Source organism: Hippichthys cyanospilos, chromosome 21 (assembly GCF_059441005.1).
Source record: "Hippichthys cyanospilos isolate Australia breed blue-spotted pipefish chromosome 21, RoL_Hcya_1.0, whole genome shotgun sequence".
Classification (NCBI taxonomy): domain Eukaryota; kingdom Metazoa; phylum Chordata; class Actinopteri; order Syngnathiformes; family Syngnathidae; genus Hippichthys; species Hippichthys cyanospilos.
Window position 1 is genome coordinate 191135 of NC_142389.1, and position 25089 is coordinate 216223.

The window sequence follows — 25089 nt, forward strand, 5'->3', positions numbered from 1 at the left end:
AACTAGGGCTCGCGTCACAACCTTTTTTTTCCAAAAAAAAAGCCTCCGCGTCAGCGCCCCGGCGGTTCCCGACACCTTGCCGGCCGCCCGTCCTCCGGAAGCCGACGATGCGGCAAAGGCGCGCTTCGGCTTCGGCTTCGGCTTCGGCTTCGGCTTGTCCTCATCGCGCGGGATTCGCCACGTTACCCCCCGGCCGCCTATTCTTGTTTTTTCATTGTCCACCCCCCCTCGGCGTCCGGGCTCTCCCTCGGAGACGGGGTGAGGAGGCGTTCCGGGCAGGGACGACGTCCCTCGGCCGGTACCTGGGATCCTCGCGGCCGGAAGAAAACCACGGATGTTTTGCCACGCCGCTTCCGCCAATCGCTACCTTCCATTTGCCGTTGTTTCGCTTCCGCTCAAACAGGAGACGCGCAACCAGTTCCCGCTTTATTGAAATTCCTTGTGTTTTGTTTATCGACGTAAAAAAGAAGCCCGGTCGAGCGCACTTTTCTTTTCTGGTATTCGGGTCTGACCCCCACCGGAACTTTTGTTTGTCCCCGCGCACTCTGCTGGCTCGGTTCCCAATCCGTTCTTGGTTTCTCGCGTCCACTCTGGGCGGGCGTCGACTGTCAGCTAACGCGGCCAGAGACCCTTCTCAAAAATCAGTTGGGACACTCCGAATTTCCCACCGCATTCGTGTGTGTTGGGGAGGGGGGGGGGGGGGATCCGACCCGGAACCTTGCTGTAAACGTTTTTTTTTTTTTTTTTTATTCCATCAGTCGGAGTAGGAAAATAGAGGCAACACTTGAGCCGTCGCCCACTTGCACGCTCTCTTCACCACAAGCAAACAAAGCAAAGGTGCATTTCACTCCAAAACGCCATCTTTTTTTTCTTTTTAAACGGCTGGACCGACTCGGTCGGCTTGACGCCGTCAGGGACGCGCCGAGAACAAAGTATAAAGTGCGAACGACAAACAGCAAAAGAGAAGGGGGGGGGGGGGGGGGGGGGACCCATGCGGGACACGTCGTCATAGCAACACGCAAATAGAGCAAAGGAAAAACTCGAGCCTCGGCGATTGAACGCAGCTTGCGCGCGCAGGGTTCGCGAAGGTCGACGTCGCTGCCGGCCTCCTCGGAGCCCCCAGTTTCAAAGTGCAGGACGGCGCGCGCACCGGATCCGCACGCTACCCGATTACCGATCTTGGCGTCATCCGGACGCTGAGCTTTCTCGTCACGTGACCCAATCTCGCCACCAGCGCACACGAACGTCAGCGAGTTACTGCACGTGAACATTTCGCCCACCTTCGCGCTCGTCGCGCTGCACGATGACGTCGGTCGCTCGTGTGAAAAAAAACGCGCCTCCACGTACAAAGATGCGCACGTACACTCCCGCGGATAAATACAAAGACGAAGACACGCGTGGACAGTCGCATTGCTGTGCGCGCACGCAGAACACGCGCGCGTGCATGGAAGAACAGCGGTACAGGAACAAAACGAAACAAACAAAAAAAGCGCTGAGGTTCGGCGCTAAGAACCCGTAGTGAGTGGGCCCCCGCTGAACGCCGCTTCATGTTTGGGCCCCGGAAGGAGCGCGTGGACGGAGGGGGAGGAGCCACAGTGTAGGTTGAGTGCAAGAGCCGGGGCGGAGCCGGGGCGGAGCCGGAGGCTTCATTCATCCCCTCCGCGCAGGGATTTCCGCCTGTGAGAAGGATGAGGGGGCGGGGCTTCGAGGTCAAAGGGGAGCCGGCCCCCGGGGACCGCCCGAAGGCTCCCGCTCCTTTTTGACCGCCAGAGATGACGACGCGGCGGACGGCTGATTGGCGTCCGCCGGCGGCACCTCCGCGCAGCCGCCCTCGCGCGACGTTCTGGGCGGGGCCAGCGGAAGGTCGCCGCCGCCGCCGCCGGGCCTGGGCGCCTTCTGGATCACCTCCACTGCGGGCGCGCGACCCGACGGCGCCAACTCCCACCCGGCGTTCCCCGCGCTCTGGAGGAGTAGCAGCGGACGGGCGTGGCGCTCCGGTTCGGGCGGGCCCCGCTGGGCGCCGGCGGGCGGGGCGGGCAAAGCGCTCAGAAGAAGGCCCGGCGGCTCCCGGATCACCAGCTCCAGCACAGACTGCGAGGCGGACGACGACGCCTTCTGGATGACGCCGCCCGTCACGGAGGTGATGACGGGGCCGTGGGCCGGGGGGCGGCGGCTGGGGCGCCGCGCCGGGCGGGGTCAGGGCGTCCTCCGGGCGAGGTTTTCTCGGTCTCCCGCGCTTCCGTTTGAGCGGAGGCGGCGCGGGGGCGCCGGCCGCCGCCTCCGGGGGGCGCTTGGCGCCGCCCTCCCGCGCCGCGGGGAGCCGGGGCGGCCCCGGCGCTTTCTCCCGCTCGTAGGACAAACACCCCTGGGGGACGATCACGAGGGGCAGCGGGGCGCCCTGCTGCTGGGGCAGCGCGGCCATGGCGATCACCTTGACCCCGCCGGCCGCCCCGGAGGCGCCGCCCGCCGCCGAAGCGTCTTTGGGCGCCAGGGAGGGCGGCGACGAGCGCAGCGACAGCGGCGTCTTCTCCGGGAGCGAGCTGCGGGGAAGGATTCGGGGAAGCTGCTTCATGTACGCCTCCACCTGCGCGCGCGCACACACACAACGTCTTTCTCACGCCTTGAGATACACACGCGGCATGAGCCATTGAGCTAACGGACAATAATAATCGTAGGATAACTAAAATGGGGGCGTCCGGGGCCGCTCGCAGCCCTCCGGCTATCATTCGATGGCGATAAAAGCGAAAAGTACGCGTTGACATAAGCCGCCTGCGTTCTACTGCCCCCGGGCGGCCGGCGGGCGCATAGCTCGCCAATTGCGAAGCGAGCCGCCTTTTCTCCGGGAGCGAGCCGAGTCCTTCGAAACCGAACCGAACTCTTGCAAATTCGGACCGACGGCTACCGACTTACCGCCGGGCGCAGGGAGGAAACGGCAGGCGAGAGCGGAGCCTCCGGCGCCGGAGGTTTGGCCGAGGGCGGCGCCGCTTTGTCGACGGGCGGCGGCTTGGAGGCCGACGAGGCGTCCCCGCATTCCTTCTGAGGAAACGGGAAGCGGTGAGCGGGCGGTGAGCGGGCGGTGAGCGGGCGGCGCGAAGCGGGCCGGCGCCCGGCTTACCTTGAGGGCGGCGGGGGCGTCGCCCTCGCATCGGGACGCCGGGGGAGTTTTCTTGATGACCTTGTGCGCCTTGGCGGGACCTCCTGGAAGACAGAGACGGGCTGGAAGCCGCGCGTCCATCCGCGCGGCGGGCGGCGCGGCGTACCGGCCAGCGCCGCCGAGGCCACCAGCTCGGCCTGGCTGCACCGCGGGTTGACGATGTGCTCCTGGATGAGGTGGCGGGCGATCTCCACCACCGTGTCGAAGGAACGCTTGAGGATCTTCTGGGCCCAGTCGCAGATGAGCTGGCACGCCGCCTCCGTCACTTCCTGCTTGTACGTCTGCACCAACTCCGTCAGCTCCGCCTGCCGGCGGGGGGACGCGAAAGGGCGGGGGGCCGTGAAAGGACGCGGGCCCGCCCGCCGTACGCACGCCTACGTACCGGGTCGCTCTTCAGGTCCAGGTTGGGCAGCAGCGGCATGTTGAGGACCGTCTTCCTGCGGATTCCGCTGTAACAGTACGTAGCGGCGGCGGTTAAGGAAAACAAAAGGAAGGGGGGGGGGGACGGGGCGGGTCGGCGAGACGGCCGGAGCTCAGGATATTTGGACTGGCCCCGGCCTCCCAGCCGCCGGGCCTTGATGTTGGGGAAGATGTCCCGGATGATTTTGCCGAAGTTGGCGGCGCTCAGCGGCCGGTGCCGCAGGTTCTCGCAGTAGCGCCTGAAAAGGACACGGACGCGCGGGCCGCCGTCACTCCGCCGCTTCGGTCCGTCTTTGCGCGCGCCGCGGCGACCCGCCGAGATCCGAAACCCAGCCGTACCCCGTCACCCCCTCGCTCGCGAGACGAGAAAAGAACCGTAGCGGACAAGGTCGACTCCCTCGCCCTCCTCCCGAAACGCCGGGGGCAAAAAGCTCGCCCCTGCCCTCCTCAAGCCCCGACTTGAAAGTGCGGGACGGCCGACATCCGGCCCGGGGTACGTGAACGGTAGCGTTAAGCGCGCCCGCCCCGCCTTTAGCTCCGGTTCATCGGGAAATAGGAGGTGAAAGGAGCGAGGCAAAAAAACGCCATCCGGAGGGGACGGGGTCACGCGGCCGGCACGCGCGCGGGCGGGCGGGCGGGCTCACTTGTAGGTTTCGTAGACGTCCTGCTTGGGCAGGCACGTGTCCGAGTGCTCCTCCAGGTGGCTGCGGATCCAATTGCAGGTGTGGACTTGCTCCGAGGCGTTGAACGAGCCGTCGCCTCCGCCGCTAGAGCGCGCGCGCGCGCGCGGAGAGTTAGGCGGCGTTTGGCGGCGAGCCGGGCGCGGCCGCCCACCTCTTGTCGCCGGCGCCGAGGCCCGCGGGCAGCTGGAGGTACAGGTAGAGCTTGTCGTTGTCGGAGAAGCGTTGGACGTCTTGCTGTCCGGCGGCAGCGCAGGAAGCGCGCGGTCAAGCGGGAAGGGGCGGGGCGCCGCCCCCTTTCGAAAGGCGAATCCCGACCAGCCCGTTTTGCCAATATCCGCCTCCGCTGATCGCTTTTGTGTTTCCTTTTCAAACCCGCGGAAATAATCGTTCGATAATAGTCGTCCGGTCGTCATCTCCAATAGCGGGACCCCCCGGGGGACGGGCTCGCCTTCCGCCGAGGGGGAGTGCAATCGCGCCGCCGGCGTCGGAAAAGCGCCGGTTGCAACGGATTTTAATCGCCGTCAACGAAACCTTTTTCGAAATCGGCTTCACCATTCGTGAAATTGGGAGGGAAAAAAACAGCGCCTTCCCGTTGGAGTTATGATGTTTAAGCGCTCCTGCGTTAACGTCAATTTCCATTGATCCATATTTATCGATTTGAAACGTTTTTCAGCAAACCAACAGTAGCAAAAAGGTTTCGGGTTTATATCGGGATTGACCCCATGTTTTTTTCCGTTTCGGGCCAATGACTGAAAAACGCATCGGAGAGGACTAATCCGAGACATTTTCTGGACAGAGTCAACTCAAAGGCGCGGACAAAGTCGGGTCGGGACTCGTCACTCGGTCGCGTCGACGTGGATCTCACCAGAATCTGGTCCACTTTGGTCTGGACGCTCTTTCTGCAACGGAGACGAACGGGAGGTGAGCGGGGCGGCCCCCGGGCGACCCCGCCCGCGCGACGGCACCTACGAGATGTTGCTCTTGAGCTTCTGCAGCAGCATGCTGGGCTCCGTGTCGCCATCGGGCGGGTCCTCGTCACCCTCCGCCCCGCCGGGGCGGCGCCGCCGCTGCTCCTCCGACATGCGGGCCCCGGACTACGCGCCGCTCGGGAGCACCATCTGAAAGCGGGCCGCATGATCGCTGGCGTCGAAAACGTCGCATTTTAAGTCGTGCCCGTTGCGGTTCCCGAAAGGGAGACCGTCCCAGGCCGACGGGGCAAAGGTCAGGGGCTCACTCTGAACAGGCGGGACTGAATACAAACACTGGATGAACCGGCCGCGCGTCAAATACGGGACCCACTCTGACACGCAGCTGAGCCCAGAAAAAAAAAAAAAAAAAAGACCCTCAAAACTAAGAGGCAGAGGCGGTGCCCTCCTTCAATTTCAAACAGCCAAAAGTGAGGCTCAATGTAAATGATGTCAACGACAAGCCTCGCGGACACGTACGCACGCACAAATCGCTGATGAATGTCGGTCGGGCGTCGGGCGAGTTTGCGTTGAGAAAGGCGACCTAATGGACTCGCGCCGCACGGCGGGCCGGTTCGACTCCGGGGGGGAGGCGGCGAGCTCCGGCCGGTCCGCCATGCGTCTCGCCTTCGTTAGCATCGTGCTAAGCGGCTAGCCGTCACGCTATCCCGCGCGCCGCGCTCGTCGTCCGCCGCCGCCGCCGCCGCCAGCCGCGTGTCGCCAGAACGGGGCCCGGACGACAAAGACGACGCCGTTCGGACGGCGGCGGACGCCGCGACGTTTTGTCGCCGGCCGACGAGTCCGGCTCGTTGCTATCCGTTAGCATCGGCTAGCAAGCGGCGGAGCGAGCCCCGCGCCGCTTCTCCTTCTCGCGGTCCAATTCGCTCGGAGAGCTTTTCCAAAGGCGGCCTACGTCGCGCATCGTTGAACGAGGACGGCGCGGGCGGCTGCCGTTCGAGGTAGCCTTTTAAAACAGAAAAGGAAAGTACCTGAGCCAAAGATGCAGCAAAAAAGCGCTTGAGATTTTTTTGTGATTGGACGACTGCGTTATGTCTGCCTGACTACAAAGCGCAGGTCCATTGCCATTGGTGGGCGGGCGAGAACCTGCCCGGATACCCGGATCTGGCCGCATCCCATTGGCTGAGGCTTAACATTTTTCGGACGGCGATTATTTGGATTGGACGACTCGGTCCGGTCTGCCCAGTTACGTGACGGATGATTTTATCTGGCCGAGTCTGCGCGGCGAGGCGACGCGGGTTAGAGAGGAAAGGCAAAGTTGACGTTCGAGGGACGGATATTCACGGGCGTATACGTGAAAAGGAAAACCAGGCAATGCTTGCTTCGAACACATTTATTTGAGCCATACAAAAGTGACATGAAAAACATTCGCGAGGGCACGGAGAAAGCGGAAGCGCGGCTCCGCGCGGTGTTCACTCGAAGCCGCTGCGGACCAAAAAAAAACAGGCGCAAATGACGTTACGGGCGCCGCTCGGCGACGTCGGTCTCTCCCCGCGAGACCTTTGATCCTCACCTGACCATGTGGGCGATGTCCCAGTTGGTTTCGGCGGACAGCGGCCCCACAATCTCCACGCCCTCCGCCGTTACGATGGCGATCTCGTACTGAAACGACCAAGCGCTCGTGAGACGCTCGGCCGGGGAGCTTCTTCCGCTCGGCCCTTCTCGCTTCTTCCAAGCACCCCCCCCCCCCCCCCCCCCCCTTTGCGCGAAACAAACCCCGCGAGGTCCGTTTGCGCGATTCACTCACTCTGTTGTAGGAGCGCGCGTCCCGGTAGTAGAGGACCTTGAGGCAGCGCTCGACCAGCCGGCGGGCTTCCTGTTGGCTCACGTCCGCCTTGTTCTCCAAGGCCTCGCGCATCAGCGGCTGCGCGCACACACACGCGAGCGCGGCTCAGACACGCGCGAGCCCGTCTCGGGAGCGGGCCACCCACCTGAGCCAGGTAGGCCCCGAAGCCGGTGGCCACCGTGGGGGCCTCGTAGGCCACGCCCAGCTTGTCCACGTAACCCAAGAAACTGCGGAGAGAGGAGACGGCGGTCAGGCTCCGCGCGGGTGTCGTCGCAGAGCGACGCGGGCGTATTCTTCCCGCTCGTACGACCCGGACCCGCGAGCCCAACGGGGATAAGCGGCCCCGGAGAAGGGGCGGCCGAGCCGCCTCGGTTCAAAGCCGGAGGCCCGGACGAGACGGCGCCGTCGCCCAACGCCGCGACGTCAGGTCAAAGACTCCGCCCACCTCCGGTCTTCGTCAAAGCCGCCGATGACCACGGTGTTCCACAGGGGGTTGATCTTGCTGCGGCGGTTGTACATGACCCGGGTGAGCCAGGAGTGCAGCGCCTTGGGGCCGTAGCCGTGGCCGTCGCCCAGCAGCTCCTCGTCGATGCTGGCGGGGGGCAAAGGCGGAGCTGAGCCGGGCGCTTCCGCAGGGGGGGGAGGGGGCGGGAGGGGGGGCCGCTTACACCATCTGCTCGATGACCTGCTTGAGGTACTGGTAGTCGGCGTAGTCGCCCGAGGCGCCGAGGATGGTGCAGTCGTTCACCTGGGAGCAAAATTCAATGACTTGTAACATCGCCTCGAAAGCAAGGGCGGCGGGCGCTTTTCTTTGCCCGCTCGCGGGTTCGGAGGAAAAGCTCGCCGCCGACAAAAAACACGTCCGAAACACGTCCGATCGCCGGTTACGAGCGGTCACCTTCATGAGCCGAGAGATGTTGCGGAACCTGGCCAGGGAGCCGTACGAGCCCAGCATGTCGGCCGCCATCACCACGCCTCCCGCGAACTTGACGGCCAGCACCGACGTTCCGGTCACCATGGGGTTCCTGCGCACAAAACGGCGGCGTCAACCGCGCGGGCCCTTTTCCCAGGACAAAAAGCAAAAACAAAGCGGTGGGCCGCTGCTCCGGCCACACTGGAGCGCAGCCGCTTTTTGACTGCATTTGGACTTCCGTCACCTTTGAGCGTCATGAGCGAGTTGCGGCAAGAATAGAAACGCGCGTGGAAAGATTTCGTCCGGGTCCATTCCTGCATCTGAATGAGTAAGAGGAGCGCCATTTATGACGTCCTGCGCCAGGACTGTCCGAGGGTCTCTTCCAGACGAAGAGAGAAAAGCCTCTCTCTTCTCTTTGTCATTTTACGCTTGCCGTCGACCCTTTGGATGACTCGTTCGTCGTGGCGTAGCGGGATTCCTATCAATGTTTATTTGGAGAAATGTGGACGACGGGCCACAAACGGCCCCCGTCCCGTTCGGACCGAAGGGTGCGAGTAGCGTCATGGTTCCGAGTCGGGGATAAGGCAAATTAGCGGCCTCCGATTCGTATCGGGAGCCTTAAGGGAGAATTCGGACGTTGCGGCCACACGCAACGATCAAAACGCTCAACGCCGTTGACGACAAAGCGATCGAAACGTTGCCCCGGGCGCAGCGCGCAGCGACTCGGCGGTTAGCTTAGCGTCCCTTAGCTCGACGATGATACAGCAGCGGCGCCCGAAGCGAAAGCTCATCGGCGGCGCACAATCGTAAACAAGCCTGCGAAGAACTCACAGCGTGCGACGAACCGGGCCGCCGCTCGGCATCCGGCGGACGTCGCCGCCGGCCCGCAGCGAGTAATAGGCACCCGGTTTGGGTCCGTTCTCCCACAAATTGAGCTTCGAGCCGCTCGACGCCATGTTGCAAATCGTTGCCGGAAGTGACGTCGCTGCCCTCCGCGGCTTCGTCTTCCTCTTCATCTTCTTCTTCTTCTCTTACGACTCGTCGGCGTATACTGTACCGCCACCCACCCCAGGCGACGAGCGGCGTCACGAAACTCACTTCAAAAGCGTAGAGCGAAAAGACGAGAAGAAGATGAGACGAGACGACTCTTTGGCGTCGCCGACAGTCGCAGTTAAGAAACTACTCGGCGCGGCGGCCGGTCTGTTTGCCTTTCCGCGCCTTACGCTGTTGAGACTATTGGTCTTCGCGTGGCCTAGGCCTAACCCTGTTTGTTATTTTATTAAACCTAACCCGTGCCGATCAGTCCCAGGCGCGGCCATGGCGACAGCCGGTCAGCCGGGCTCGAATCGAGGGATAGTAAAACTCGGGAAAAACGGAAGCCGGGCGTTTTATCCTGAAAGCCTCAACCGGAAGCGTGCTGAGCTCACCCAGCGCCACTTGACTTCGGTGCGCGCTTCAGAACTTGACCGAGAAACGCGAGCGGGCGGACTCGTGGATTTCGCGCGGACACTCCAGAAGCAGCGGCCGGCTTTATTTGCGTTTGATTGGTCCGGGGTGCCGCGCGCGCGCTCGCTCGCTCGCTCGCTCGGCATGTTGCGCTTGTGGCCGCTTCGCGCTTCTTCGGCGGCGGCGCTTCGGGCGATCCCGCGGCCGCTTCCGCGCCGCCCGCTCGGAACCCACGGGCGAAACGAGCCTCGGGAGCCGCTCAACTCGCCCAAGCGGGCCAAGGAGTTCATCTACCGGCTGCAGGCCCGCGAGAGGGCCTGCTTGCTCAAGGAGCTGCAGAACTTCGAGTCCATCGCCATCGCTCAAGGTGCGTCCCGCCCCGCCCCGCCCCGCCCCGCCCCCAGCAGCTTGACTTCCGGGTTTCGGCCTCACCTGGCGTGCTGTGAAAGGAATGGGCGGGCTCCGGGGCTCAGCGCCGCCCGTTATTGGCTCGCGCCCAAGTTCTAGTCTGAACTCTGCCGAAAGTCCCGTTCCAACCTAAGTGCGACGAACAGTGCGAGCCAACGGAAACATCCCATCACCCATCTTTCTTCTTTAAAATTTCCTTTCACACGACGACAAAAATTGCTTCCTGACACCAAGAACAATTTGCTATGATTACTATGATTTTGCCTATGATTTACTCTGATTTTGCCGCCCGCAGAATCCGTGGCGCCACGAGAACCCGACCCCTAACAATAAGGACCGCGTACGAAAAGGGTTAGGGTTAGGGTTAGGGTTAGGGTTTGGGTTTGGTCCTCCCTCCGGGAACAAACATGCTCAACGGTGGGGTGAAGAGCGAGCGCTAGCTGCGACTAGTTGAGAAAGGTCTCTGGTCAGCCGACGACGGTTTTTTGCCGTCGTTGTACGTTCGCGCTGTGATTTTCAGACTTTTCGTTGTCAAACGTTTGTTTTTGTACCGCGTGTGTTATGATCGGCGTCGCCTTGCGGGGTCTTGTTTTTGAACACTGGAAAAAGAGTAAGTTACGGAAGTCCGGATTGACGGATGTCCCCCCTGCCCCTCCAGAAATGGTGGAGCCTACGCCACCCACGGCGGCTCAGATCAGATACGGTCAGCGGCGCGCGCGCGCGCGCGAGCGGGCGGGCGGGCGGGCCGGCCGGCGCTCACCCCCGGCTACGTTTTGCAGTTTTGTTCCACAACGCCCTTCCCTTCGTCGGCTTCGGTTTCCTGGACAACGCCATCATGATCTCGGCCGTGAGTGGCGGGCCCCTCCTCGGCGCCCCCTGCCGAGCGCGCAACTTTTGGACTGATTTGTCTCCTTCCGGCGCGCAGGGAACGCAGATCGAGCTTTCCATCGGACTGACGTTGGGAATCTCCACCATGGCCGGTAAAGTCCCGCGGCCGCCATCCGCCCTTCTTTTCCTGACTCGCGCCGACGCAGCGGGGAGCGTCGCGCCGCGTCCCGCCTCGGCGTCACCCCGCCCGGTTAAATGGCGCCCCCCCCCCCGAGTGTTCTTTAACGTATCGCGCCGAGCGACGCTCTCAATCTCGGCGGCGGCGCTCGGTTTCGCTCGCGGTTTCGACGTAGTCGGCGGCGAGCTAAAGCTTTGCGCTCTTGTGCCCGCGCAGCCGCCGCCCTGGGGAACCTGGTTTCCGACTTGGCCGGTCTCGGGTGAGGACCCGCTCCGGGACTCGTCCCCCGTCGCCGCCCGGCGTCTCACCCGGCCGGGCCGCGCGCGCCTCGCGTCTTGCGCTTAGCTTGGCAGGCTACGTGGAGGCGCTGGCGTCCAAACTGGGCATGCAGGTGCCGGACCTGACGCCCAAGCAGGCCGACATGTGGCAGACCCGGCTCGGCTCGCACGCGGTGAGCTCGCCGCCCGCCTGGAAGGCTCGCCGCCCGCCTGGGAGGCTCCCCGCCCGCCTTCCAGGCTCGCCGCCCGCCATCCAGGCTCGCCGCCCTTGACGCCGCGCGTGGGTTCGTCGGCAGGGCAAGGCCATCGGCGTCGCCGTGGGCTGCATCCTGGGCATGTTCCCGCTCCTGTTGGTCGGCGAAGACGACAGGAAGGCCAAGGCGGACGAAGCGGCGGACGAAGCGGCGGACGAAGCGGCGGACGAAGCGGCGGAGAAAGCGGCGGACGAAGCGGCGGAGAAAGCGGCGGAGAAAGCGGCGGCGGCGCCTTCCTAATACTTGCAAAGCTCTAGGGAATTTCCCAAGTGGCTCGGCGCCATCCCAGATAGAAAGCCATTCAGTGCCAGTTGATCATAATCGAGCCACACGTAGTCGGTCGCAGCTGTATGCCGCTCTATGCGACGGCGAGCCATTTCGCCTTCCCCGTGTGGCGAAAAACAATGAAAAAGGTCGACTCCGGGACGAGGCCGCCACAAAGAACGCTAAAAAGCGCTTGCGTTCCGGCTGCTGCATTCCTAACCCTAAATTCGCCGAAAAACTAACTTGCTATTCTGCGGCTTCCAAACACTCTTTTCCCCGGCAAATGTTTCGGCGGATCGAGCGGAGGAAAGGCGGCTTCCCCGCAAGTCGGTCACTTTGGCGCTTCTCCTTCCTCGTGGACGTTCCCCGCCCGCCTTGTGTCACCGACGCCTTTCCATTAAAGAAAAAAAAAAACACAAAACCCTGGCTCATTTTGCCCACCCCGAGAGACGAAAAACGGACGTTCCGGAATCCACAGAATTTCTCTCCAGAAACCGCGGCCCGCCAGAAAAATGACTTTGACGCTCCCGGTCGGCACCCGGCGCGGACGTCCGGTCCCCCGCGCGTTTTCCGAGCTTCCCCGCTCGCAATGCGCGTTGGCTGCAAATCAAGAGAAAAAAAGCTGACGATTGGAAGCGCTTCACTTTATTGACGGCGTCTTGTCAGGAAGGGCCGGCCGGCTTAGCGGCCGTCGCCGCGGCGACCCGCGCCCTGCGCCCGCTCGCCGCCGGTGGATGACATCACTTCCTCCAGGAAGCTGCGACAGGGAAGCGCGCGTGAGCGGAGGCGCGGCGGGAAAGCATCGGCGGCGCTTGACTTTTTCCACGTTTTGTCGACGTTTTCCGCATCCGAGCCGGAATCGCTACGGCCCGCCCGTTCCCCCATCCCCGTAGCACGCGGGTGTCAAAGCGGAGGCCCGGGGGCCCGCCGCCTGGCTTTTTGCGGCCCTTCAAATGCTGACGCGACTTCAGGTTTCTGGCTAAAATTCCCAAATTGCGAGTTGTCTTGGACAACTTTGGGGGAAGAAAAACAAACATTTTCTTATTCCCCGAACGGCTTTTGAACGGTTTTCGCCGGCTTCCGATACCAAATCTCGGTAAGTGTGTGATGGCCACACTTCGAATGCATCGAGGTTCATTTCAAACAGCTTGGCCGCGAGATGAGGAACCGCGGCAAGAGCGGAGCGCCGTCGCCGCTTTGCGCGCGCGAGACCTTCTGGTGTTGAGCATGCCGGTCCCTCCCAGCACCACGCGGACGCCGGGCGTGTTGCGGTTCAGGTTGTAGACGCACAGCGCCTCTTCGTACGTGGCCCCTCCGATCACGAACGCCAGCACGTCCTGAGGCCTGCGCCAGCGCGCGCGCGCCGGTCAAGCCGGGTCCCGGGGCGGGGCGGGCGGGCCTCACCTGTCCCGGAGGCCGCCGGCTCCCAGGTAGGGGAACTGGCCGTCCTTCAGCCGACCTTTCAGCAGCTGATCCAGCGTGTCGTGAAGAAGAGGCCGGTGCTGCGCGTAGACGTTCTCCACGCCCTGCGCGCGCACACGTCACGCACGCCCGGCGCGCGCGTCACGCCCCGGCGCCCGCTTCGCACCTTGAGGCCTTTGAAGAACTGCTTGGTGATGGCCACGGCGTCGGTGGGCGTCATCAGGTCGCTGCCGCGAACCCTCTTGCCGCCGTACTCCACCACGCGGCGGACCATCTGCCGCGCGGCCGGCGTCAGCGACCGAGGCCGGCGCCTTTCCCACGGCGCGGGCCTTACCTGCCGGCGCCTCTCCGACACGCCCCTGCGGGCCAGCTCGTCCAGCAGGGCGGGCAGGACGTTGGCGGCGTGGCGCTCGTAGCGCAGCGCGTAGAGCGCCACCAGCCGCACGGCGTCCAGCTCCGACACGCGCGGGTTCCGCAGCAGCCGCCGCACGTTCTGGACGCAGGCAGGCGGCCGTCACGTCGCGTCGCGTCGCGTCGCGCCGCGCCGCGTCACGTTGGCCGAGCGAAGCCGGCGCACCTGCTGCGCGCTGCCGTGGTCGTTCTGGCAGGCCAGCTCCTGCTCCACCTCCGACACCTCCATCAGATGGCGCTCGGCCACCAGGCGGGACAGCTCGCCCACCACCGTCACGTGCTTGGACACGGCGCCCGACATCTTCTTGAACTGCGGGTAGTTGTCCACGAAGGCCTGCGGCGCCGGCGGGAGGGCCGGGCTCGGTCGCGGAAGGAACACGGACGCGAGCGAAAACGCCGCCGGCGCCGGCACCTTCATGTCCGAGATGGACTCGAGCTTCTGCTGCCCTTTGGGTCTCTTCTTCTGGAAATCCTCCATCAGGTTCTTGATGTTGCCGCCGATCTCGCCAAAGTTCAGGTACAAGTTCTGCAAGGGGCGGCCCGTTTCCGTTTCCGCCGTCGGCCCCGCGCCGAAGCGGCCGCCACTCACGTTGGCGTAGAACTCGTCGTTGTCGGCGGACAGGACCACCTCGCGCAGGTCTTTGCCGACGCCCGGCACCCCGGACAGGTCGATGCGGTTGTTGTTGAGGCCCAGCAGCTCGTGCACCATGGCCTGGTAGGTCCACTGCGGGGAGAGACGCGGCGGGGTCGGTGGGCGCCGCCGGCCGGGCCCGGGCCCGGGCGCAGGGCGGGCCCGACCTGGTTGAGCAGCGGCGTGATGGCGTCGTCGCTGCGGTCCAGGATCAGCAGCAGGGGCGGGACCTCCGTCTTCCTGAAGTCGAACAGCTCGTACTCCTTGGTGATGATTTGCTGGGGGGGCGGGGGGGGGGGCGGTCAGGCCGAGGGGCCGGGCCGAGCGGCCGGGCGGGGACGGCGGCGCCAACCTTGACGTTCTCCGCCAGCCGCTTGGCCATGTCGGACGACAGCTGGTAGCGGATCATGGGGCACTTCTTGAGGGCCAGCAGGACGGAGGTCAGGCCCTGCGTGCAGCGCCACAGGACGGACGGCTCCCAGCTCCGCCCCTGCGGCCAGCCCGTGAGCGCCGGCGGCCCCGGCCATCGCTTTTACGGGGCCGGCGGCCGGCGCGGCGCGGCGCGGCGCCGTCTCTTACCTTGGCCACGCCGTGCAGGTTGAGGGAGAACACGTGAGGGTTGACGGCGACAAAGTCGGCGTAAAACTCCTGCGCGCACGCGTCCAGAACCATTTTGCGCCGTTTCAAACTTCTCCCGTTTTGGCAAATTTGCCAAAGGCACCAAAAGAAACGCGCCGAGTCGAAAGACGCACGCGCGGCTTATGGGGGACTGATCACAGACACTGTAGGCTATTGCTTTTTTTGCGACCTGGATATTTTCCCTCCGCGTTGTTTGTGAAGGACACGTGAGGAAAGGAAAGGGCGGCGCCAGGTGCGTTTGCCGGAAGGAAGATGACATGACCGACTCCCCGCGCCGTCGGCCAAAAGAATAGACGGGGAGCGGGCGAGACGCGCGGTTGGAGCGGAAGGCGATCCGAGAAGGCGCGGCTTCCCGTTTGCGGCTTCCCGTTTGCTCTCCCGGCGAGGAAAAGCCAGTCGTCTTCTTTCCCGTTCGATGTCGGTTAAATGTTCTAGGCGGCCCGAAGCTAACGGGGGTCAAGCGTGTGGTTTTGGGGCAGAGGGCGAGCGGGCGCGTCCCCGGGACGGGCGAGGCGGGAAGCGCCGCTCACCTGCACTTCGGCCACCGCTTCCTGCTCGTCGGCCTCGGCCAAGGCTTTGATTTCGCTCTTGCTGATCACGTTGCTGAAATCTGCGACGGGCGCGCGCGTGAGAAGAGCGTGAGAAGAACGCGCGGGCGGCGGGGGTTCTCACAGATGAAGTAGACGCTGTACTTTGGTCTCCTCAGCTCCTGGACGAGATGCCGCACGTTCTCCTGCGCGGCAAACGAGGCGTTAGCTCCCGCTCCCCCCTTCTCACGCAAAGGCGGAGGAGCGGCGGCCACCTCGGTGGGCCTCAGGAAGCAGATGGCCTTCAAGTGCTTCATGCTCTCCCGGCTCTGGGAGTCGACGCGTTCGAAGAGGTAGACCTCCTTCCGCAGGATCTCCGACTGCGTGTAGACCACGCTCACGATGCTCGTCTGCGCCGAGACATGGTTTCTATTCTTTCTCCTTTCTGTTTTTCCGCCTCCCAAGACCTGAGCCTCTGGGACGGAATGCGTTGTGCGCGCGCTCACTGACGGATAAAGTTGCAAGTTCCCTCCTTTTTGCGCCGTAAACGGGGACCGAAAAGCCAAAAGCCAAGTCGCAAAACTGAATTTTCAAATATGAGAAAAGTGTTACTACTATTAATACTTTAGTCTTTCGTTACGGAACCTTATACAGCGGTCGCCGGCTATAAAACATTTTGTGGCCTCTGATTTTGTTGTTCTTTTTTTGGGGGGGGGGCGCAATTTTGTTGTTTTTCAACAGCAAATGCGCATTCCGAGATAGCGATGGATGTTGTGGTCAAAGTAGCTGATATCGGCCTAAGCTTGACCACCTGCGACATACGCGCCACTTACTGTTATCAACTATTGATGCTTTGAACTTTGGGAGAGCTTAAATGAGAAAGTCGTGAATGAGGGACCTCTGTACAGTAACCGTACCGCTTGCGTTTCCCTCCCTTAGCTCTTCGGGCGACAGGAAGTTGCCCTGGGTAACGGCGCAGCGCTGTCAACTGGTCTCCGTTCGGGAAAGCTTTCTTATTTACGAAGAAAAGAAACGCCAAGCACCGAGAGCACGAAAGCTGAAGCGCGAAGCGGCGAGGGAACACTCTGGCCTCCTCGTTTTGAACAAACAAAGGGCTTGAAAGAATCCCAACCAACGATTGCGGGAGGGAGGGCGTCCAAATGTTTTCCCGTTTAGGAAAAGGCGAATCCGGGCGCTGCTTCCGAAACCCCGAAAAGCGTCGAGCGATTTCGCGCACCGCGGAAGGAAGATGGAAAAGATCCTTGGAACGAGGCCGCGCGCCTCACCGTCTCCTTGTCCATGAGCAGGACCTTCATCCCGGCGCCGCTGCTCTCGATCATCTTGCAGATGTACTGCCTGACGGCCAGCGTCACGTTCATGGCGGCCGGCGGCAGCGAGACCCGGGACGCGGGACCGAACGGGAGCCGAAACGCGACGGCCGATACTCAGCAGCCGAACGCTCGCGGAACTGGGCGCTCTGCGCACGCGCGGCGGCCAGCTCCTCCGGGCTCCTCGCTTTGGGAGGAAATCCGACGACGACGTTCAGAATAAAAACGGGCGGCTTTCCGGCGTCCCCGGAACACCGATTCGCGCGCCTCGCGTATCGCGCGCTCTGCATTAAGTGACGGACGTTGTGCTTTTATGGACGCGCGAAGCTGATGCCGTCGTTTGCGATGAAAAATACTTGCTCGCCATCGCTTTTACTTTCGCGAACGGCCGGAAGTGGCCTCCATTCGCCGGACCCGACACGCCTCACGGCTTTTATTCTTTCTCGGCGGAATACGAGAGCGACGAAAAGATCTACGGATGTTCGCGTTCGATCCTCGGGGGTTGCCGAAGCTTCATTCTTCGTACGCGTGCGGGTGACTTCAGGCGCGAGCGCTCGACGTTGCTTTGTCGCCGTCTTGTGGACACATTTGGTTACTGCGCTTAGGCCTGTGCCGTACATTCTCGGTTCTGCGACGAATGCGTTCGAATCCCTTTTCGTTGAGTTTTTTTTCCGGTGGGAAACGAGGTTGGCGCGGGTCAAGAAAACAAGGCAATTCCGAGAGGAAATCAAATGCAAAGCGACCGTATCCTTTAGATGCTCATTAGCCTCCTGCATGCCAAGCGCACAGGCGGGCTCGGGTTGCCTTTGAAAGTGCTCCGAAAAGGCCACCTTGTCTTCTCATGTTATTGGCTAGCCGATAAACGTCTTTGTGCGCCTTGTGTTATCGGCGCGGCAAATGCCAAGGCGCAGATAAGCGCGTCTGGTCAACGAATGAAAAGCGGCTTGAAAGCGGCGTCGCGCGGCTCGCCCCCGACCGGACGCCCGTCAACCCTCACCCCCCCGACGACGGGGGGGCGGGGGGGCGGGGGGCGGCGCCTCCGTCGACAGGAAGACGCGTGACACTTGCGGCTTCGAGAAGGATGTTTATTAAGTCGGCTTTGCCGCCATCTACTGGAAAACGCGCGTCACGAATGTTGCTTGCGGAGCCCCGGATGGAGGGAGGAACATCCGGACGCGGTCGGCGGCGCCTCAGTAGCAGCGCAGAAAGAAGGAGTTGCACGCCGACCCTCGCAGGCAGTCGCACAGGCGTCCGATGCGGGGCCCGTGCTTGAGGGCGCAGCGCTCGCCCACGTCGCACTGGCGACATGCGGACGAGACGGGGGGCGCCGTCACGCTCCGCGCCCGCCGCCGCCAGCGCCGCCCGCGCTTCTCACCCGGGGGATGACGCTGGCCTTCTTCTCCAGCGTCGGGCCGGCGCCGCCTTCCGCCCGCTCCAGGAAGCCCCGCAGCGCCTGCGCCTTCACGCGCGCGCGCGCACACGCATTGACGCGGTGCCTTTGCCGGCCGGCCCCCGGGCCTCGAAGGGACCCGAACGGCAAAGGTCCGCTCGGGGGGGGGGGGCTTTTAACCACGCGCGCCGCGCCCCCGACATGTTTTTCCCCAACTACTTTCTACAAAGTTCGGTACAGGTTAGCGTCAACCTGAAAAAAACAGTCAAAGAAAAAAAGAGGCCCATCCTTATTGCCGGCCTTTGCGAAAACGAGGTCTTCGTCCGCGCCCTTGCCCCCGCCGAGGCCCGAGCTAAGATACCGATGAATCGCGGATGGACGACCACGTCCGTTTTGTGAATTCGCGTTCCGAGCCCACGGAAGAAAACAAAAGGAAAAAGAGAGTCGAAGGAAAAACGGGGCGCGAGCAGAGCGAGTCGTGGCGCGATCTCCCGAACTTGCGAAAATCCCCTCGTTCGGACAAGACGGCGCTCGAGCGGCGCTCCGACCTCGGGGACGGCGCAACGATGGAACCGTCTCCTTCCGCTCCTTTTCATCTCGCCGAGCGGGCAAGCGGAAAAAACGACGGGCGGTTCAAAAGGGAGGAGCCGCGGCACTTTCAACCGACGTCGCTTCCCGGTTTGTATTTCCGGTCCCCCTGTAGCTTTTGTCCGAAAGACGCGGCAAGCATTCGTCATGTGGTAGCCCGAAATTTGCGCGGGAGAGGGAAGCCCGCCCCGCTGCCCGGAGCGCGTGAAAAACATTCCCGTTGAGCTCCGAAACAGCAAGGGGACTCGCGCGCACGCGCGCCGGACGGCGGAGATATACCGACCAGGTCGTCGTCGGCCGGCGGCGGGAGCTCGTCCGGGAGCCGCGCGTCCGCGGGCCACCTTTCGGCCCGGCCGCAGACGCTCAAGCACACGGACAGCAAGAGCAAAGCTCGAACGCTTTCCATCGCACCTGAAAAACACGGGCAAAAAACGCCGGCTGACTCGGGGCCGCGACCGCGCCCGCTCGCCGCCCATCCGGACCGCTTCCGTCCGCACCCGTGGACGATTTTCAAGACGGACGGACGCAAAGTTTGGAGAGGCGGCGGCGGCGGCTGCGGCTGCGGCGGCTTCTTCCTTCTCCTCGGGGTGGGGTCGGTGTGCGGCGGCGGCGCGCCACCTCTGCCTTTATGCTGCGGGCTCCCTCCTCCCGCCGCCGTCATCGGTCACATCAAAAGAACGCGGGCGGCGCGCCGCCGCCTGACGGATGGAGACGGCGCCTCGCTCCATATTCAACAGCGTCACGGGTCGACGCGGCCTGGAGGGCCCTCCCGGTCCGGACGGGCGCGCAGCGATGAAAGACGCAACTAGTCGTCAAAGACGACGGGCGTGCCCTTTGAGGGGCGGCGACGCCGGACCGTCCAAGGTTTTAGGCGAGCCAACGTGCGCCGGTCGGTTTGGGTCGGATGTTAATTCGCCCGCCCGCCCGCCGCCTCACAGTCAAGGGCGCGCCCCGCGCGCGACCTCGTCGGAGCGCCGGCGCGCGCCGAGCCCTTCCGACCTCGTCACCGAGACGAAGGAGCGAAACGCAAGCGCGGCCCTCTTTTCCTGTTTTCGCCGCCAAAGAGGCAATTTGTCATCTTTGGCAAGGGACCTTCGGGGGTCGGCGCGTGACGCGCGTGACGCGCGGCGCGTTGCGTTGCGTCGCGAGCGCCCTCAAGAAAGATGGACCCAAGAAAAGGTGCGCACGCTCTTCCAACTTTATTGCTTTTCAGAGAAGGTTTGACCGCGCCGGTCCGAAAGGGACGCCGGAGACGTCCCCGCGGCCGCTCGGCTGTCTCCTCGCCGCGCGCCGGCCGCGCCACCGCTTTGCGTCCGGTCTCATTTCAGCCCGCGCGACACACCCGCCGCGTTTCCGTCACCATGGCCGTCGTCATCAGCGCCATCATGGTCATCAGGCCCTGCGCAAGGTCCAAATATGCGACGCGGCGAGAACAGAAAACTCGTTTTGGAGAGCAGACAACTCATTTTCAGCCGCGAGACTTGCTTTGGCGACCGCTCGAGCGCGTGGGACTCGCGCGCGGGACAGTGACGACGGAGCTACGGCGACAATTTGAACGGCGCGCTTCCAGGGGATCGGCCGGGACAATGGCGGCGCCCGACCCGAGGGCAACTTTCGCCCGCTTTTCGACCGCGCCTTTTGGCTTCCGGCGATCCCGATCGAGCGCGCTCACCGAGCAGAGGGCGGAGGAGGAGGAGGAGGCGTTGCGGAGCGTGACTCCGCCCCTTTCGTTCACGCCCTCTCGCTCGTCGTCGGCGCAGTCCCCGTCCGGGTCTCGGTCCCGCGAGCCCAGCAGGCGCTTGGAGTCCTCGAGGAACCGGTCCAGGTCCTCGCCGCTCGTGTTACCTGGAGCGGCACCGTGTTACCGCGCGTCATTGCGTTGCGCGCGCGCGGGCGGGCGGGCGGGCGGGCGGGCGCCACTGACTGAAGAAGCTGTAGCGGAGCGTGGCGTTGTCGTCCGCGTACTGGTAGTCGGGGGGCGCCGTGCTCTCCGAGGCCGAAGTCGCCGCCGAGGCGCCTGCGCGCAAGACGGCGAGCGGACGCGGTGACAGATGCGCGGCGAAGTGTGCGGCTTCTATTTGGAGCGGGGCGGCGGCCGTCAATCGCGCAGCTTCCCGTCACACCGATGCGAAGGATGACGCGATTGACGGCTGGCGCCCCCCGGCGCCAGCCGTCAATCGCCGACTTGCGCGGCAAGTCACGCTGTGCGCCCGCGTCACGCGCGGACTTGGTTGAACGCGCGTTGCACAAACGCGGTCGAGCGTTCTTGGCGTTCGCCGAAGAGAGACGACGCCCCGAGTGAAACGCGCACCGATCGATATCTCACCTGCCGCCGCGAAGAGGACGAGCGTGAGCGCACGCACGCACGGGGACGACATGTTGCGCGTGTGTGCGTGAGAGAGCGTCTTCGGCGCTGAGGAAGAGCCGGGTGCCGTGGGCCGGGCCCGGGGCCGGGGGCGGGGGCGGGGGCCTGGAGTCGCACGGGGGCGAGCCAGCCCCGGAGGCTTCCGTCCGTCGGGATCGGGCCGGGTTCGCACGCTTGACTAAAGTTCTTTGTTGGAGGCGAGCGCAGCTGGACGCAGCTGGACGCAGCTGGACGCCGGACAATGGGCTCCGGAACTTCCTCGGCCGGACCAGGGACGGAAAATGTGTATTTTCCGTCCCTGGTCCTAGAATAGAAAATGTGTATTTTCCGTCCCTGGTCCGGCGCTTTCCCAGAGAAAAACGGCCCCAAAAGGTCAAAGGTCGCAATGAAGCCACGACAACTTCCATCCACGACTGTCCACCATTGGGGGGTGTTGGAGTGCGAACCGTGGGAAAGAAGCTCGCCAATGACACCACGTCGTCCCGCGCGCCCCAGGGGGACTTTCGGACGTCCGCTCCCCAGCGGGATAGCGCGCGCATCCGGTCAGCGCGCCGATTGCTTTCAACGCGGAAAGGAAAGGCGCAGGAAGCGGAAAATTAACAGCAGGGGGGCGGAAGTGCGCTTCCCGTCGTGCAGCTGGTCACCGCCCGGGGCATGTCGGGAAAGCGGCCGCCCGGCTTCTCACGGGCGCTAAATATAACCGCGGCGCTCGCGCCGAAAGGCCCAAAAAAGCCACTCGTCCTCTTTTTTTCAGCTTTTTGTTACGCAAACGTATTACGATCCGTTTAACTCATCGCGAAACATTCGTAGCCGTATCGAAAAGATAGAGGCTCCGCATTCTATCCTTTGATCGAAGAGAATAAACGCGTCAAAGGTTTTTGGTGACCTTGGCTGGGAAATGCGCAATTTAGGGAGTGTACTTTTAGCGCCACCTAGTGGTAAACTAGAAGACGGCGCGATTTAAAAGCCATCGTATCTCGCAAGCTTACGTCATTTCCCGCGCCAAATTCAGCACAAGAAAACTGCCAGCCTCAAAACAAAGCCGACATTCAAAAAACAGGACGTGCATATCATCGGCAGTGGCCACGACTACAACTAAACGCTGCTCGATACATAGCTTCTTTCCAACATTTTAGCAAAGCTTCTTTTGGATCCGTGATAGATTTGAAACAAGAAAGCGGTAAATGGAGGCTCCGCCCGCGGGGGAAAACGTTCATCTTTTATTAACGTTTGGCGAAGAGGGACGATCCAAATTGCGACGCGGGAGCGACGGGCCGCGCCGCGGGAATTCAAATTCCTACGGCCGGCCCGGAAGGCTTCCCGAGGAAGCTCCTCGCCGGTCGGCGGTTCGGGGGGCCCCCGCGCTCGGGGGGCTCGTCCGCCGCGGCGCCAGCAGCAGGTGGACCTGTTGGGCGGCGGGGGGGTCGGGAGGCGCCCCGGGGACCTCCGGGGGCACGTTCAGCTTGGCCGTCAGCGATCGGATCAGCCGCTCGCCGTCCGTCCACTCCTTCCGCAGGTGACACACCGAGGCGAAGGACCTGAGGGGGACGCGGCCGCCGTTCGGGAAGATCTCGCTCGCTCGCTCGCTCGCTCGCTCGGGGCCTTCGTCCGGCGGCCTCACCTTTTCAAGATGTCCGCGTCGGAAGCCAGCGTGGATGACACCTCGCTGATCCAGCAGGCCAACATCAGGGCCAGCTGGTCCAGGCCCAGGCCGTCCAGACCGCCGCGCGCCACCAGGTGGTTCCAACGGACCTGCAAACACGATGGGGCGTTTTTCCCCGGCCGAGGGCGTGATTGGCCCGGGGCGCGTTTTCCCGGTGGCCGCCGACCTGCAGGAAGTTGAAGAGGACGGGCTTGACGCAGACGTCCAGCGGCTGCAGGCGGCAGCTGCAGCCGGCGGGGATGAGGACGGCGTCCGTGTCGGCGGCGGCGCGCAGGTGCAGCTTGAACTCCTCGGCGGCGTGGCCCCGATGGACGTCGGCTATCAGCAGCGACTTGCCGCGCGGGCGCAGGCGGGGACTCCACACCTGGGGGCGGAGGCGGCATCAGGCGCCCGCTCCCCGACGGCCCGAGCCGGAGCGCTACCTTTCGCGTCCACAGGCGCAGGCGGCGGGAGTCGCCGAAGCCCTCGGCGCGGGCCTCCAGCAGCACGTTGTCGGGGAAGTCCGCCGGGCGGGCCGCCGGCGCCCCGCGGAAAAAGAGCACGGGCGGCAGGAAGGTGCCGTCCGACAGCGCCGACAGCACCACGTCGAAGACGGGCTTCTGCGCCGGCCAGCCCGTCAGCTGGAAGGCCCGCCCGTCGCGCCCGGCGAACAGGTCCGCGTCCACAAACACCGACAGCTCGTCCATGAAGCCCACGCGGCCGGGTCCCAGGGACGCGCTCCGGATCTGGCCCGGGCAAGGTCAATACTCGGCCCTAGCCCTAGCCCTAACCCTAACCCGGGCCGGGACTCACCCGCGAGCAGAGCGAGAGGACGAAGGCGGCGCTCTTCTCCATGATCCTGCCCAGGAGTTTGTCGGGCAAGCGCTGGCCGAGCCGCAGGTAACGGCACAGGCGGCGGACGGCGCGGCGGTGGCACTCGGCCTCGAGGGCGTCGGCGGGCGGCGAGGCCCAGTGCGTCCGCAGCAGGATGTCCTCGCTGATGCGAAGCTGCTGCTCGTGGCGGACCAGGGCGGAGGTGGACACGCGCCACTCCCACTCGGCCGGCGGCCGGCGTTCTTGCCGCGCCGCCGTCCGCGGGGGACCGGCGGGGCTCGGCGAGCCGCCCGCCCGGCCGCCCTGACAAAACAAAGATGGAACAAAGGGTTGCGTTCCCCCGAAAAGGCAGCCAAGGAAAAGCGGGGCGCCCGCCACCTTTCATCTCACCTCTTGAGCCGGCGGCGGCGGCGGGCGGGGCCCGGCGAAGGTGACGGTCAGGGCGGCCGGCGAGGACGTGTCGTGGGGCGACGCCAGCAAGTTGACCGACAGCCGACGCGCCGTGGCCAGGCCGATGGGAACGAAGGCCCCCTCCCCCCCTCCCGACGATGTCACGCGGCGCTTTTTGAGTGGGCTGCCACAGAAGAAGGGGGAAAAACAACCGATAGGGTGGGTGAAACGAGATGCCGCTAGGTGGCGCCGTCGCTCGGCTTTGTTCGTTTTTCTTAGCGGCGGCCGAGGGAAGGCCCGGCCCGCGAGGCGTCGCCGCGGCCGACGCGCCGTCATCCCGCCCCGCCGTCATCCCGCCCCGCCGGCGCTTTTATTTGGTGGCCGTTTTCGGTACGGCACGCGACGACTCGGGCTCGGTTCCCGTTTGTCGATCGCGGCTCGCTCCGAGGAAAAAAGCCCGGGCGGGGCGGCGCCAACGGAGAAAGAACAGAGGAAGAATACATATCACGGGGGCTACCTGTCAGGGGCGCGCCCGGCTTGGGCGTGGCTTCCCGGCATCCGGCAAGCACCTGAAAGGTCGCGACATCCCGCCGGTGAGGTGACCTTTTGGGGATTTTCCAACGCGTCCTTTCGGGCCGGCTCCGCCCAACACCTTTATTGAGCCGGCGGGAAAAGGGCCGATTGCGCGCGGGCCCGTTCGGGGAAGAGCGAAACAAAGTCCAATTCCTATTTTATGAGGAAGTGGATTCCCGCCGCGCAAGGGTCAGGCTTTCATCGCGGCGGATTCATTTGACTGCGCAGAGCGGAACCTTCGGTCAATTCAAACCATATCCAAATAAGTTAGAGGCGAGTTACCTGGCGCCGCGCAGAAGTGGCCCGGCCGCTCGGCCAGGTGAGCGGCCATCCGGTCTCCGGCGCGGGTAACGTAGAGGCAAGTTGCGCAAGTCAGCCGCTCCTGCAAGCTGACGCACCGGAGCGCAAACTTGAGCGCGCGCGGCGAAGCTGAAAGGCGTCGCTGACGCGGAAGGAACAAACGCGAGGGCTCGCTGTCTCGAAATCCCCCCAAAAGGAGGCCCGCGGTAATAATGGCGCCGAATATGCGCCATTATTAGTTTTGCGGGAGGGAGCGGCGCTCACCTGCCGTTCGGCCGGAACATGCCGTGGTAGTGCGGCTTGTCCTTGGCGGCGGTGTGCTCTCTACGGGGACGCGGGGACGGCGTGAGCGGCGGGCCCGAGGCGCTCGGGTCGGGACGGGGACGGGGACGGGGACGGGACCCACTTGATCATGTGGTTGGCGTAGGCGGTGGCGCAGCACGTGGCGAAGGGG

At 64.0% G+C, this 25089-nt stretch overlaps 6 protein-coding genes across 8 annotated transcripts; 1 reads left to right on the forward strand and 5 right to left on the reverse strand.

The window, feature by feature from the left end:
* Positions 1 to 1563: 1563 nt before the first annotated feature.
* On the reverse strand, positions 1564 to 6301 carry rfx5 (regulatory factor X, 5). The gene is given in 12 exon segments (XM_088404358.1): positions 1564 to 2164; positions 2166 to 2584; positions 2911 to 3036; positions 3116 to 3198; positions 3261 to 3459; positions 3537 to 3615; positions 3697 to 3813; positions 4219 to 4341; positions 4409 to 4491; positions 5123 to 5156; positions 5227 to 5375; positions 6212 to 6301. Coding segments are annotated over 11 exon segments (1830 nt in total). The 5' UTR covers positions 5340 to 5375; positions 6212 to 6301; the 3' UTR covers positions 1564 to 1710.
* Positions 6302 to 6558: 257 nt separating this feature from the next.
* On the reverse strand, positions 6559 to 9274 carry psmb4 (proteasome 20S subunit beta 4). The gene is made up of 8 exons (XM_088404381.1): positions 8771 to 9274; positions 7925 to 8051; positions 7695 to 7774; positions 7472 to 7618; positions 7172 to 7253; positions 6988 to 7104; positions 6754 to 6842; positions 6559 to 6665 (listed from the first exon to the last, which is right to left on the reverse strand). Exons 1-8 carry the CDS (start codon positions 8953 to 8955, stop codon positions 6653 to 6655), a joined length of 840 nt encoding a protein of 279 aa, XP_088260507.1. The 5' UTR covers positions 8956 to 9274; the 3' UTR covers positions 6559 to 6652.
* Positions 9257 to 12027, forward strand: LOC148405920 (uncharacterized). Its single transcript, XM_088405576.1, has 7 exons — positions 9257 to 9385; positions 9484 to 9752; positions 10452 to 10496; positions 10573 to 10640; positions 10719 to 10773; positions 11016 to 11250; positions 11374 to 12027. The coding sequence occupies exons 1-7, from the start codon at positions 9257 to 9259 to the stop codon at positions 11569 to 11571; spliced, it is 999 nt and encodes a 332-aa protein (XP_088261702.1). The 3' UTR covers positions 11572 to 12027.
* A 191-nt stretch (positions 12028 to 12218) lies between these two features.
* On the reverse strand, positions 12219 to 16726 carry vps45 (vacuolar protein sorting 45 homolog). Of its 2 annotated transcripts, XM_088404359.1 has the most exons (15): positions 16512 to 16724; positions 15501 to 15635; positions 15371 to 15431; positions 15229 to 15308; positions 14639 to 14707; positions 14412 to 14549; positions 14227 to 14337; positions 14018 to 14152; positions 13841 to 13954; positions 13595 to 13762; positions 13352 to 13510; positions 13184 to 13291; positions 13000 to 13121; positions 12808 to 12939; positions 12219 to 12352 (listed from the first exon to the last, which is right to left on the reverse strand). In XM_088404359.1, exons 1-15 carry the CDS (start codon positions 16602 to 16604, stop codon positions 12277 to 12279), a joined length of 1701 nt encoding a protein of 566 aa, XP_088260485.1. In that variant the 5' UTR covers positions 16605 to 16724; the 3' UTR covers positions 12219 to 12276. The 2 variants fall into 2 exon arrangements, with proteins under 2 accessions (XP_088260485.1, XP_088260486.1); XM_088404360.1 differs by lacking the exon at positions 14639 to 14707 and having other exon boundaries at positions 16512 to 16726.
* Positions 16727 to 17624: 898 nt separating this feature from the next.
* Positions 17625 to 19123, reverse strand: cart4 (cocaine- and amphetamine-regulated transcript 4). The gene is made up of 4 exons (XM_088404384.1): positions 19029 to 19123; positions 18815 to 18942; positions 17929 to 18012; positions 17625 to 17851 (listed from the first exon to the last, which is right to left on the reverse strand). Exons 2-4 carry the CDS (start codon positions 18935 to 18937, stop codon positions 17744 to 17746), a joined length of 315 nt encoding a protein of 104 aa, XP_088260510.1. The 5' UTR covers positions 18938 to 18942; positions 19029 to 19123; the 3' UTR covers positions 17625 to 17743.
* Positions 19124 to 19709: 586 nt separating this feature from the next.
* LOC148405923 (uncharacterized) lies at positions 19710 to 21642 on the reverse strand. 2 transcript variants are annotated; one of them, XM_088404382.1, is made up of 4 exons: positions 20858 to 21642; positions 20456 to 20605; positions 20204 to 20376; positions 19710 to 19930 (listed from the first exon to the last, which is right to left on the reverse strand). In XM_088404382.1, exons 1-4 carry the CDS (start codon positions 20907 to 20909, stop codon positions 19856 to 19858), a joined length of 450 nt encoding a protein of 149 aa, XP_088260508.1. In that variant the 5' UTR covers positions 20910 to 21642; the 3' UTR covers positions 19710 to 19855. The 2 variants fall into 2 exon arrangements, with proteins under 2 accessions (XP_088260508.1, XP_088260509.1); XM_088404383.1 differs by having other exon boundaries at positions 20456 to 20548; positions 20858 to 21628.
* Positions 21643 to 25089: the final 3447 nt, after the last annotated feature.

Bases quoted from the DNA above. Each gene is read 5' to 3' on its own strand.
- psmb4 (XM_088404381.1), bottom strand. From the start codon at position 8,955: ATGAAGAGGAAGACGAAGCCGCGGAGGGCAGCGACGTCACTTCCGGCA. The intron at 7,775-7,924 runs GTGACCGCTCGT...TTTTGCTCCCAG, and splicing joins ACATCTCTCGGCTCATGAAG to GTGAACGACTGCACCATCCT. The intron at 7,254-7,471 runs GTGGGCGGAGTC...CTCTCTCCGCAG, and splicing joins GGCTTTGACGAAGACCGGAG to TTTCTTGGGTTACGTGGACA.
- LOC148405920 (XM_088405576.1), top strand. From the start codon at position 9,257: ATGGCGACAGCCGGTCAGCCGGGCTCGAATCGAGGGATAGTAAAACTC. The intron at 9,386-9,483 runs GTGCGCGCTTCA...ATTTGCGTTTGA, and splicing joins CCCAGCGCCACTTGACTTCG to TTGGTCCGGGGTGCCGCGCG. The intron at 9,753-10,451 runs GTGCGTCCCGCC...CTGCCCCTCCAG, and splicing joins GTCCATCGCCATCGCTCAAG to AAATGGTGGAGCCTACGCCA.
- vps45 (XM_088404359.1), bottom strand. From the start codon at position 16,604: ATGAACGTGACGCTGGCCGTCAGGCAGTACATCTGCAAGATGATCGAG. The intron at 14,708-15,228 runs GTGAGCGGCGCT...GCGTGCGCGCAG, and splicing joins AAGCGGTGGCCGAAGTGCAG to GAGTTTTACGCCGACTTTGT. The intron at 13,511-13,594 runs GTGCGCCGGCTT...GCCTGCGTCCAG, and splicing joins ACCACGGCAGCGCGCAGCAG to AACGTGCGGCGGCTGCTGCG.
- cart4 (XM_088404384.1), bottom strand. From the start codon at position 18,937: ATGGAAAGCGTTCGAGCTTTGCTCTTGCTGTCCGTGTGCTTGAGCGTC. The intron at 18,013-18,814 runs GTCGGTATATCT...GCGCGCGTGAAG, and splicing joins CGCCGGCCGACGACGACCTG to GCGCAGGCGCTGCGGGGCTT. The intron at 17,852-17,928 runs GTGAGAAGCGCG...GCATGTCGCCAG, and splicing joins AGGCCAGCGTCATCCCCCGG to TGCGACGTGGGCGAGCGCTG.
- LOC148405923 (XM_088404382.1), bottom strand. From the start codon at position 20,909: ATGTCGTCCCCGTGCGTGCGTGCGCTCACGCTCGTCCTCTTCGCGGCG. The intron at 20,377-20,455 runs GTCAGTGGCGCC...GTGCCGCTCCAG, and splicing joins GCTCCGCTACAGCTTCTTCA to GTAACACGAGCGGCGAGGAC. The intron at 19,931-20,203 runs GTGAGCGCGCTC...GACCTTGCGCAG, and splicing joins CCTCCTCCGCCCTCTGCTCG to GGCCTGATGACCATGATGGC.